Genomic DNA, 13,208 nt, shown 5'->3' with positions numbered 1-13,208 from the left:
TGAATGCAGAGTTTGCCTAATCAAAAGGTTTTCAAAATGCAGAACCTGGCTGGATGTGCTGATTGGGACCCTTCTGTAAACATTTAGTCATCAGGGACAGACAAATCTCGTTTTTTGCAGACAACAGTTTGCTCTTTCTCTCTTCTCTACGCCAGTGTCTTAATCAGTCTGTGCGACGTGACCATTTCATTAGCATTTTCACCCACTGTTCATAACAAAAGCTGATTTTAATAAATTAGCAGGAAGAGAATAAATTAGCTTTGGGATCTGGGAGGATCCAAAACAGCCTGGAAAAAAAAAAAAAGAAGCCTAACAGAGACTAAATAAATGTCTTTCCAGCAGGAGCGTAGGAACGACCTGAAAAGTATGACACAAGTTTGACACTGGTTTATATGCCTAGTTGCCACGGATACACTCATATGAGACCATTTAAAAAAAAAAAAAAAAAAACACCTTAGAAAGTTTCTAGTACTGTCAGCATTCTAGCATATTTGTCATGAAACTTTAATAATTAGGCCTAAAACACTGTTGTGACAAGTATAAAAATGCATATTTTCTTCTGTAGTTTGTATCTTCTCTCCTCAGGAAGTTTTTCTTTCTGTCAGTGGCTCAGCACACAAACTGTGCCTGGCGTGGGTTATACCATAAATATGCATTATTTTATGTGACGTTTGCCCTAATTGATTTACTGTAAAGTGGAATTTGGTAGCCACTGTAGGATGACCACCTGCCATTCAGCCCACTCCTATAGTGATCCAGTGCTGGTCTCAAAAAAGTAATAACTTTACCAGCTGTCTACATTTTTTCCTTTGCACGACTGTCAAACAAAACCAAAAAAATATAATGATTACCTTCTAAAAAAGTGTGGGAGACTAATTTTAATATTTATAACAGTAAGGCGACAGTTCAGGCATTTGCAAAACTACGTATTTTTGAAATTGAGTAGCCAGTGTGCTGCCTGAATGGCTAGTTAGTCTTTAGTTAGCCTTGCATCATTGCACTTGATTGGGGTTGTGTCTTCCAGACACCGATCAGACACTTTTCTTATGGATTTTTTTTTTTGGACCTTATTAATATAGGACAATGTTGAGGAGACAGGACGTGAAGTGGGAGAGAGAAGGGGGCGGGATCAGGAAATGTCCTCGAGCTGGGATTCGAACTTGGGATGCCCGTAGCGCATCGCTAGAGTGACCACTCTGACTGGCTGTTCAGCTTAGTGAACGAGTGCACAATTGGAAAAACAGAAGTGACGAAAGCAAGCAAACATTTGATCGGCAAAAAGTCAAGAGGGCACACAGAGGGCACACACATTATCTGCATCTCATCTGGGATGATTCTGGAGTAATGGAGAGTTAATTCTTCTCACGTATGCGCAGAATGTACGTGCTCATTGGTTGTTGGTTGTAGTCTTTTCAGTTTGTTAAAGTGGATCTTTTTGGCCCAGATGCAGGTAACGTAAGGTGACACCAGTCTGCTTTTGTTGCTGTTAATTCTTTGATGGCGTTTGGAACCGTAATGTGCATTCACGCAGAATTTCTGCTTGTGTTGTAAAACAGAACGCAGAACAGAACACAGTGATCTTGAGATGCTTTTAAAAAAAAGTTTAATACTATTTTTAACACCTATAGAACCCACTGAGACAATGCAATAACTATAGATGCCAGCATGAATGCAGATCAATAATTAAAATAGAGTTGAATGATAATTGTTTAGAACTGTTTTGTCAATTTGTTTCAAAAGCGATGCTTTGATGGCTGTAACTGCGGTGCTTTAAAGAGGATGAATCTAGAGAGAGATTTAGCATGCTGACAGTCCCAACAGCCACAACACGCTGTCAGCATGCTAAAATGCTCCCTAAAAATTTTTTTTTTTCTTCTTAATTCAGCCCCTTAAAAGCAGCACTGCAAAAAAATCCCCTCACGATTCGACCTTACTAAATTAAGCCAATAAAACTGAGCCCTGATTTCTTTGAGAAGGAAGGCATGCTGATGTGTGACTAATGTTTTAGCGTCTGCTGCTTTTGGTTTTCACTTCACCTGACAATACATGTAAAGTAAATGATAACAAATGCTAATGTATGACAACACCACCATCGTTTCTCATGCATGGGGCCATTACTCACCTCGCCATGGCCACACCAACCACACAGCCTCCAACTATGGACCAGAACCCGATCCAGCCCGCGTCCACCTGTGAGAGCAGAGAAAGATGTGATCAGCTGAGATTATTCACTGCTTGTAATGCTGGACATCACTTGTGGAGCAGCTAGATGGATAGTGAGCCAGGGGCATCTGCAGTGTCAATCAGAGAGAAGAATAAACTGCCAGACATCATGCTGTCCACGAACATGTCTTTGATGAACAGTCTGGTTCAACAGCAGACTTCATAAAACAGATGGTCTATATCAGGCATGGCTGAGGTCAACCACAGTATTGATAAAAGCAGGAAGACCAAAAGTATCTCTATGAGGACTAAATTAAATGTTTAAACTTAGTTATCTGTTATTTTGACACACACACTACTGTTCAAAAGTTTTGGGTCATTTTTTTTTACTTTGAAGTTGGCTTGAGAAAGCCAGGACATAATTTTTAAGTCTTCAAAAGTTTTAAAAGTTTGACGCTTTTCAGTTTGAAATATTTAGCAGTTTAAAATAGTTGAGATTAAAAGATTAAAGTCAGAATGTTTTAAAGGCAATACAGTCTATTAGAAAAACAGCCAAGTTGGTGAGATCGTGAAAGGTCCACGAGCCAGGCCTCGAACTCGGGACACCCGAAGCACAACAGCACTACAGTGCATACTGGCGCACTGCCCACAAGGTCAACGGCGCCAATTATTTTTCATATATTTTTAAGAAGTAATTTATTCCCGTTTAAAGGTGTGTTCACGCTATATCGTAATTACGAGATATCAACTTGTAAAAAGTGTTCACGTCCTCGTAGAGCTTGTGAACTGGAAGCTTTCTGAAAGCTACGGCTTGTACCCTGCTTTTACCACATGAACGCTGCACCTCACGCGAAACCAGCGAAAAATGCCAATGCTTTCAAAGCTATATTACTACTCTTTAAAAAAAAAAAAAGGAAAATAGATTCATATTTATAGATACTATAATGTACTATAATAAAAAGCATATCGTTCACACTGTTATTATTTTGTTGTTGTTCTCAACATTCTTTCACGTGGGTTCATTTTGTTGATTGTCACTACAGAAACGGATAATCCCCAGTCCGAGGATGTGAACAGCACCGGGTTGAACATCACTTGTCGTCATCTCGGAATTACAGTAATTACAATATCGCATGAACGCAGCATAATTCTCAGTCTTCAGCATCACATGATCGTTTAGAAATCATTCTAATTTGCTGACTTTGTGAGCAAGAAACATTTCTTCATCTATCATCTTATCAGTGTTGAAAACAGTTGTAAAGCTATATATTTTTACAGAAACTGTGATACTTTTTTTCTGAATTCTTTGATAGAATAGAAAGTTCAAACAGAACAGCATTTATTCAAAATATAAATCTTTTGTAACATTATAAACTATTTTATACTGTCACTTTTGATCAATTTAATGCATCCTTGCTGAAAAATAAATTAGTCTTATACTGACTTACTGATTTTACAGACAGACAGATAGATGCAATGCTAAAAGTATTTAGTAAAACAACTTAACGGAGTGAGATAATAGCTTTGTAACCCTTTTTTTTTTTTTTTGTCTTCTCAGCCAGCAAAAAACGTTCCAAAACACATTGGAAAAGCAAACACACATGCCTCTTGCCCACTCAGATTAGAGAAATTGAATAAACTGCTCTATAACACACCACATAAGTAGAATAATAATTCTGGTTGGAAAAAGTAACAGCATCAGTCTTTGATTTGGCTGATTTGATAGCTAGCGAGGCTAACAGAGTGATTAGAAAAGCTGGCTCTGTCTGGGCATCGGCCTCCATTCCCTTGGGACGGGGATGGAGAGATGGAGAGAGATGGCTAAGCTCTCCAGCACCTGGAACATCTCTCACCCACTGCACAGGAAGGCACCTTCAGCAAAACACTGATCCCACGACAGAACATTTCCTTAAGGTCCTTCCAACCTGCGGCTATCAGGATGTACAACTGTACCCTGAACTGAATCTCATTATGTTTTTGGGTGGATTGTAATGTCACTATTTAGAGAACCTTGAGCTCATGAATATTAATTTACTCATTGTTAGATAATCTTCCTAGGCCAGAGTGTCACAGTACCTCATAAATATTCATGGTTCATGCTAATATACAAATTCCATGTTGTTTTGGGATGTGTGGTAGAGCTTACCTCTGAGATGAAATTAAATATTTAACATCAAGGCATGATCAAAAAATCATTTTCATCACTTTAAAGTGGTCAATAACACACTATGTCTTGTAAAGTGTGATTTGTGTGCTGCTCAATTTGTGCACAATAGAACATGTGACATTTATTTGACAGCTTCATTCTACTAGAATACACAAACTTGAAAGTAATGCTTATTTTACTTATGTGTGGAGATTCAGTACTGCACATTTTCAGATTTCACCATCTACTTAACACTGCCAATGTTTCTTTCTGAACAAGCACATGGGGAAGTCGTGGCCTAATGGTTAGAGAGTCGGACTTGTAATCCAAAGGTTGCGGGTTCGAGTCCCCGGCCTGCAGGAATTGTAGGTGGGGGAGTGAATGTCCAGCGCTCTCTCCACCCTCAATACCACGACTGAGGTGCCCTTGAGCAAGGCACCGAACCCCCAACTGCTCCCCGGGCGCTGCAGCATAAAATGGCTGCCCACTGCTCCAGGTGTGTGTTCACGGTGTGTGTGTGTTCACTGCTGTGTGTGTGCACGTTGGATGGGTTAAATGCAGAGCACGAATTCCGAGTATGGGTCACCATACCTGGCTGAATGTCACTTCACTTCACATTCTCAGTAACCGGCAGTAAGGCACCACTGCTCTAAGAATTTATACGGTCTGAGGATGCATGTGCTGATGAAATGTCAAACTGCAGGGGTAAGACATCTTTATCTATTTGAAATAAACATCAAGTGCTAAAACATACAGTAAATCATAGCACATAATCAGAATGCAATATATCATGTGCTTTTAATGCGAGCCAACTGAGGTAGACTACATAATTTAATATCAGTCGATGGAGATGCGTGCTAAAAGTTTGGGGGAGTGGGGGGTGGCAGAGATGTTTGGCCCCCTGGTTCCGGTGCCCCTGGATGTATTAATTGCTATTTCCATTCTGTGATTTATGTCTACTGCTGTAACATTGCTATTTCCCCCAGGAAATGAAAGAGAGATCATACACTATGCTATTTCCTTTGGCAAAACTCATGTGTGTTCAAACCATTATTTCAAATTCTAATTTTTCTGTTATGCAGCCTAGTGCACTGGAATTGTTAGGACTCAGGACAAGGAGGAGAATGATACGGTGGATGCCACTATTAAAATTACGTTATATGCGGTCTATACAGTTTAGGAAATGCTTTGGTCATCACTTGAGATCCAGTAGACTAATAATAACAGCAAATCTGATAACACTGAACTAAATTATGAATAGATTCAATAGAGAATGTAGGGCTGGCAAGGCCCAACTAGGCACCAACGCTAAATCCGTCCCAAACAAACAAAGACATCATACATTATCTGGTGTCAGTATAAACTAATATCACACAAATCACATTCTTCTCTGAATGCTTTTTCCAGGTATTCTAGACCTCCTTGCTCACTAACGTTTATACTGGAAACCTCAGGGGCAAAAAACATGGCATCACTCACTGAAATGGGTTTTAAATCAGAAAAACACACTGCTACACCTATAGTTTTAATCAAAGCCAAAGAGTCCTGCACACTCACACCACAAAACCAAGCCCTAGTTTTGAACAGTTTGAGGCAGCTCTGATAAGACAGTCATTTTTAATGTTTCTCAAACCCAGCAATGCATATTCTGTTTGATGATGACTTTCCAAGGGCAAAAGGTGTCTGTCTAATCAGTGCACAGCCATTGTGCGCAGGCTTAAATGGCCATTCACCATTAATGAAGCATTTCGACAAGGCTGATTAATGTAGCGGAGGACCATGCACTTAAATGATGCTAATTATTGTTGTACAACTCTACATGCTTACTGCCTCAGGGTTCTACCGTTCCATTTGCAAATTACTATGTGTGAATGTGGAAACGTATTTGTTGTTGACTTCCGACACTGATCAAAACACAACTTAAATAAAAGCCTCAGAATATAAATTTTCAAAGGCTTCTAAGCTCATTTGCAAATTACATTTCATACGACAACTGGATGCTTTGCATTGCTTTCCATCAAAGACAACAGAGAAATCATTCAGACTAAAGTAAATTTCTAACACTTTACAAAAAAGTCCCAGTAATCAATGGATTAGGTATTAAGAAAAAACAATGAGCGTTAGATAGAATGAATGTTATACTGAATACACAAGTTAACATGTGTAACAAAGTTTCTGCAGTAATTCTAAAATTAGTTTTTCAATGCCAGGTTTCCGAAGTGGTCCAGGCTGAATTAATTGTTGAAGTTTAATACTGAGTTTGAGGTTTGAAACAAATCCCTAACCAGAATGTCTGAGGAATATCAATACACTGCTGTCTTGTGAGCAACTTAAAAAAAAAAAAAATTTTTACACAATGGGCTCCAAGAAATCTATATATAATTTCAGTTTGTCTGATAACACTTATTTCTCTTCAACCAAATTTAAATGACTTAAAAAAAAGACCTTCTCAACAATAGTGAAATATTAAAACTGGAGAAGGAAATGCTTGCGGCGTACGCTTTCAATTGTTGTTAAAAAAAGAACTCAAGACTTGAATGAGAAGACGGAAAATTCAAATTAGTCTCACAATGGCTTTGGCAGCAGATACATATTGGGGAAAAAGGAAAAAGGCCTTCTATCTTCAACTTGCATGGTTTTCTTTCCAATGCCAGTTCAAAGACCACCTAGTTTACCTGAAAAAGAAACTACAAGACATCATCTTTGTCTCCGCAAGCCCATAATTCAGCTGGGCCTAGAATGTTACATGATTGCTTTGGCCCATAACTCTCACATTTCAGATGCAAATGTGAGGAGGCTGGAGAGAATCAGAAACTCTGAGGTGGAGAGCTCATCTCATTAAGCTGAGGTTGGCCCATCAAAGATGGAGTACTTTTGTGAGTATGCAAATAAAAGCGTCTTGAGCATGTATGTTTGATTAGATTCTGATGAGCTCTGTCTGGAGAGGGAAAGAGTGGAGGGGGCTATCTTCATATGGATAGCTCTGGATTTTCAAAACTATAATTAGATGTTTATAACAGCTTGTTTTGAAGTCCACCCATTCAGGCCTGTCAGCTTTTTAATGAGAAAGTATAGAAAGGCAAACAGTTTTTCGGTCAGAGTTTCCAGTCAAAACTTCAGTGTGTGTGTTTGTACTCCCAGGGTTAATTATGAGTCGATAACCATTTAATCCAGGGAAATTACATTTCATTTTAATCATAATTAAACTCATAGAAGGTGAAAATGATTTGTACATCTGATAAATGCAACTTACTTCAGACACAAAGCATACTGAAACACACAGGAGAAAGTAATCAGATCTTTCAATATTTGGATTAATTCATAACATCCAATTGTTTTATTAAGCATTTAACCATCGAAGCATAAACTAGACATAATTATTTTCCTGAAAACCTTATAATTACCTATAATGTATCATCTAAATGGGCCCAGCATGGAACATATCTTACCTGGCTGACTTTAGCAGGTGTTAAAATCATGTCCAACACTCCGGCCCAGCCGGCAACAACCCCTGTGGGCACGGAGTAGGCGAGTGCTATCATCAGGAAACGCATGTTGCTGAAAAAGCAAAAGCAAAGATGAGGACTGATGAAAACTTTTCACAATAGAACAGTATGAAAGCACTTTAAGGCACTAGGCTGCATTTTGACTGTATGACGTCCATTTCTGAAAGAGTAACAGATCTTTCAGAGCTGTCATGAAGCTGAACATCAAAGCTTGCGCATCTCACAAAGAGTCAAAGATTGTAGAGTTTCTTTCCTATACTTTACAGCCTGTCACCAAACATTTATCCTACCTAGCAGCCCAGTGACAGACAGATAAAAGTCTCCTGAATACAAAAAAATACATAAAACTAATAGCAGACGCAGATATCAGGGAAGCATAATGCTAGATTAAAAACATGCCCAGAAGCAGAGCTTTGTCTTACATGGATTTAGCTTCCTCAACAAAATATGATTCTTAATAGGACACTGCACATTATCAAGCAAAGGGTCAATGTAATATTACAACTTTAATATTACAACAAAATGACTCAAATGCACCAGAGATGTAGAAATTTACATTCTAATCCATTTGCCATTTTAGTAAAAGTCAAACTGACTAAATTAATGAATATGACATGATAAAATATTGACAAAAAAAATAAAATAAAGCTATGATGAAAATAATGATTAGGGGTTATTTTTTTAATTATTGAGGTCCTGCAGCAAATGAAAAATTGCCTTTGAGAATATGCAAAGCTAACAGACAGCTTTCTTCAGTTAATATAGACCTTGATATCAAGAGTTTAGCCAAGCAGGAATTGTTTTGAACATCTAATTAAATCTAACTGACCGACTGGGCAAAGCTATGCATAATATCAGTATCTGCATGTTTTTAATAAATCATATATCTGTAGGGCACAGCCAAAATACGTTTACTCTATAATAACATTATCTACGAGACTCTCTAACAAGCATTATTTGCCAACACATCCTTCTTGAAGCGAAGCAACAACAAAGTTACTATGTAGATATCATTAGTACAAGCACAGTGCACGGTTTAGTGTACTGTCAATTCTGTGGTAATCCTGCCCTGATACAAAAATCCCTTGCTATGAGGGATGTTTTGTCTTCATGTATTAGCATTTTTATGAGCATCTATCCAGTCGCAGGATTGCTGTAGTCAAGACTGAAACAGGTCGAGAATCCCTTCGTGAAATCAGTCTTTATGTGTGGCTTCTGGCAGGCCTCCAATCAATCCCAACCCAATTAAAATCACCCACCCTTCTCACTCACTTCTCTACCTATTTTCCCTCAAGTGTCCCAAACAGTGTCTCCCCAACTTACCCAAGAGGAAACGTTCCCCACATAAAACAACAAAACATCTGAAACCAATCACGAGGGCTCTCCAAAGATGCTTTGTTTATCTTTTGAAACGTGTGCTGTATGGAATTTACTTGTTGCAGTTTGGTTCTTGTTATTTGAGTCTCTCACACTTGATTCGATTGAAAGGAAGAAGTTGTTTGATTGTACCACCCTCCTCCAGCCCCAGATTGTTTTGAGCCATCAAGCCAGAAGTATTATCAGCTAAGTGCCATTTGTCCTTTGCCGGCTGTGATGGAATCTAATGCCCCAAGATGAAGATTGTGCAAGATACTGCAATTTTTAGCACCAAGTCCATCGATACTAATACTATTCTATCATCACTTTTGCCGCAGTAATCAAACGCTGCACATGGTTCCCGTAAAGGCATGAAGCAGCAACTGCACAGATTAGACTTTTCCAGGTTTCCACAAAATATAGATTTAAGGAATTGTTTCCTTTTAAATGAATGAAATTTGAATTGAATTTGCAACACCCAACAGGAGGCTGAACTGGAACTTGGTTTGGAACTGCAGAAAGTAGAAAGTAGATTTTGTGCAGTTCAATTTGGTTTAAATTGTACTTCCTTTCAAAATTGCAAATTTAAATTGCGATTCTGGACCTTGTTTGTGATTTAATTTCAAAATCAGGAATTGCTTCAGTGAGATTCTAAGAACACAAGCTGCTTCGAAAAGGCAATTTTTCTCAGAGAAAAGCTGTTATAATAATGTGACCAGGTGGCCAGGCAAAGATGCTAATTATAAGTTCACAAATGAATCGGATATCAAATTAATGCATCCATAGTTACTAAATTCGACATTTCATGTCACACTACCCATAATTACCTCCAGATATGAAGCACTGGGTGTGAAGGAACATCCAGTCTATTAACAGGAAAGTGTGAGAGCCAAGCATGGTTTCAATGAATTTTACAGTGGCCTTGAAGAAGGTAATCACAAAAAAAGGTGTTGACGGAGGACCCTTTCACCCAACTGTACCCGTTTCATTAACCTCACAGCTGGGGGAGATTGATATCTATGCACTTTTTTCCCACCAAGAGCTTATTTAGATTATGGGATATGAGAAAGCCTTTTTTCCTTTTTTTGACAAATTTGGGGCAGCCATCAAGCCAGAAGGATCATCAGCTAAGTGCCATTTGTCCTTGGGAGGCCCTGTTGGGATCTAATCTGAAGATTTTGCAAGCCATGGCCATTTTTAAAACAGAGTCCATCAATACTAATACTATTCTGTCATCACTGTTAGTGCAGTTATCAAATGCTGTATAATAGTTCCCATAAAGGAACAATGAAATAATGATGCTCTCTGCAACAAACAAGCCAGGCTCAAAAAAAAAAAAACTTTCACCAAGTTTCACCAAGTCAGGTCCTTGCCTCACCTAACTTGGTGAAACTTAGTGAAAGTTTTTTTTTGAGCCTGGCTTGTTTGTTGCAGACAAAGAGTTCAGAGACTGGTGGTGAAACGTAATCATGATCGCACGACCCCAGTCCGTATCCAATTAACTGTCCCTGTAGACTAGCTGTTTTACAAAGCTCTACCAATCCACTCCTCCATTCAGATATAAATGTGAGACGGCTACTGGAACTCTGCCTATCTGTGGGACTCCAGACAGCATTACAGTCTCAATGGGGTGACTTCGTCCATTCATGTTTGTTCTTCTTTTTGCTTTCAGCTCTTCTGTGAGTGGGAAAGTTCTGGCGTTCCTCAGAGGGGGTCGAACTGCAGACTCTCTACAACAGTGGAAGCGCAACAGTCTTTTTCCAGTTCACAGATTTCAGCCAACTCCTCTAGTGTTGATGTGAGAACGCATTCAAAGCAGGGCTGGCTTCCTCTGATCTGTGAATATCACAACTACCCCAAGCGTTGCGGGTGCGACTACATCAAGAGAGTTCCGACTAGCTGTAAAAATGTGCCGCTGTGGTAACACTGGCATTCGTGGACTTACTATTAGTGGGCTACTATATGTATAGATCAAGATGTTCTATTTATTAAGGATGGTCAGCATGTGCCATCATAAGGCTTGGTAATTAATCTGCAGGGAGAGGATCTTGTCTTTGATGTGTATTAAATGACAGCCGCAGCATATGGTGAGTGGCGGAATGACAAGACCCTGTTCATTAAGATTCTCTTTTGTAAAAGCAATGATATAACTTCAGAGACCATGCTGGGATCAGGGAGACAGAATGTGGAAGTTACAAAAGGCCTGAAATAACAGATGTCCATTGTTGCATCCATGTGCACATGTACCCAATGCAAAATCTCTTGTGAATGCCAATGAAGAACACAGATATTCACATTATATATTTATTTTTAACTAGAATAAGTATTGTGCTCCGGTTTTTTCAAGGTTTGAAATCCTTGCACAAGGATTTTACAGGGACAGGAGATTTTTGTTATCATCTATTCATTCCAATGCCGTTCCGAATCAATTTGAATTATCAGATGGATAATTTGTCCTCAGAAGAACACAAAAGCAGATATTTAGAGCTGTGCAATTAATATAATTAGATTATCATGCGCATCTAGTCAGTAAGGGGAAGTCGTGGCCTAATGGTTAGAGAGTCGGACTCGTAATCCGAGTTCGAGTCTTGGGCCGGCAGGGATTGTAGGTGGGGGGAGTGAATGTCCAGCGCTCTCTCCACCCTCAATACCACGACTGAGGTGCCCTTGAGCAAGGCACCTTGAAAAAACCCCAACTGCTCCCCGGGCGCTGCAGCATAAATGGCTGCCCACTGCTCCGGGTGCGTGTTCACGGTGTGTGTGTGTGTGTGTGTGTTCACTGCTGTGTGTGTGCACGTTGGATGGATTAAATGCAGAGCACGAATTCCGAGTATGGGTCACCATGCTTGGCAGTATGTCACTTCACGAAAGCCGCTTTATGTAGTAAATCGCCATCACCTGCTTTCAGATGGAGCGGCATTTACTACACAGTGTCGTAGTTCACTGACAAGCTAGGCAATATCACGTTCATAATTGAAAGAGATTCGTCTGTGATTATGAACACAATATTGCCTAGCTTGTCAGTGAACTACGGCACTGTGTAGTAAATGCCGCTACATCTGAAAGCAGGTGATGACGATTTACGAAAGCGGCTTTACTGAAGAGATGCACATGATAAATCGCATTCAATTAATTGCACAACCCTATTCAACAGTAAGTGATTCAAGCACCAAAAAGAAAATGTAAAATATTCAATATGATTTATGCAATATACACTACCATTCCAAAAATCTGGGATTAATTTGATTTTTTTTTTTTCATTCTATTATTCAGCATCACATTTCTACAACATTGATAATAACAAGAAATGTTTATTGAGCACCAAATCAGCATGTTGGAATGATAATTTGAAGGATCACGTGACTCTAAAGACTAGAGTAATGGCTGCTGAAAATTCAGCAAAAGAGACTTCTTTCAAAAACATTTTAAAAATCTTACTGGTCCCAAAATAAAAAAAAAATAGCACATTTGAACCCTTACTAAAGCTTTTTTCACAATGTACAGATGTGCATTGTGTGCTGACAGTTGGCTGGAAGTAATGGCTTGTATCGTTTCACTTCAGAAGACATTGATTCATCAATTGGGGTTATATGGATTACTTTTGTGTTAGTTTTATATAGTTTTTGAAGGGTCAACTTTGAGAGACCCATCCACTCACATTTTATAAGACTGATTATTTTACTAAAAATCTGTCTGCTACAGATGATAAGAAAGTCAGATACATTTGGGATAACATAAAGGTCAGTAAATGATTAGAGAATATTCTTTTTGGATGGAGTTTCCCTTATACAGAAATACAGAACTTAACTTTTTTCAATTGAACTATTCCTACTTCCTGACCTCCGTTCTTTCATTCTCTGTTCAAAACAGTTAGAGCAGTCTGGTAAGGGAGGACTGTGGTTATACCTCAGCAGTCTGCAGATGCTGCTTCTGTAGCTGAGACGTTGGCTAGCTGCTGCCACGCTGGGAGGGATGGGCGGCCTGGAGGGGAAGTAGAACAGCACAGCCACGAAAAGTGCTGCAATTATCCCAACCTC

At 39.1% G+C, this 13,208-nt stretch overlaps 1 protein-coding gene across 1 annotated transcript in view; it reads right to left on the bottom strand.

Moving 5' to 3' along the window:
* LOC306876298 (solute carrier family 49 member 4-like) overlaps positions 1–13,208 on the bottom strand; it is a 38,660-nt gene that overhangs the window by 13,127 nt on the left and 12,325 nt on the right. The window contains exons 4-6 of the mRNA XM_079427372.1: positions 13,078–13,207; positions 7,759–7,867; positions 2,123–2,190 (exon numbers count right to left, since the gene is read on the bottom strand). Coding sequence (XP_079283498.1) covers positions 2,123–2,190; positions 7,759–7,867; positions 13,078–13,207 — 307 coding nt within the window. The remainder of the gene's footprint in view (positions 1–2,122; positions 2,191–7,758; positions 7,868–13,077; position 13,208) is intronic.

This window comes from Barbus barbus, assembly GCF_936440315.1.
Source record: "Barbus barbus genome assembly, chromosome: 10".
NCBI lineage: Eukaryota > Metazoa > Chordata > Actinopteri > Cypriniformes > Cyprinidae > Barbus > Barbus barbus.
This window is presented reverse-complemented; position numbering and strand designations above follow the sequence as displayed.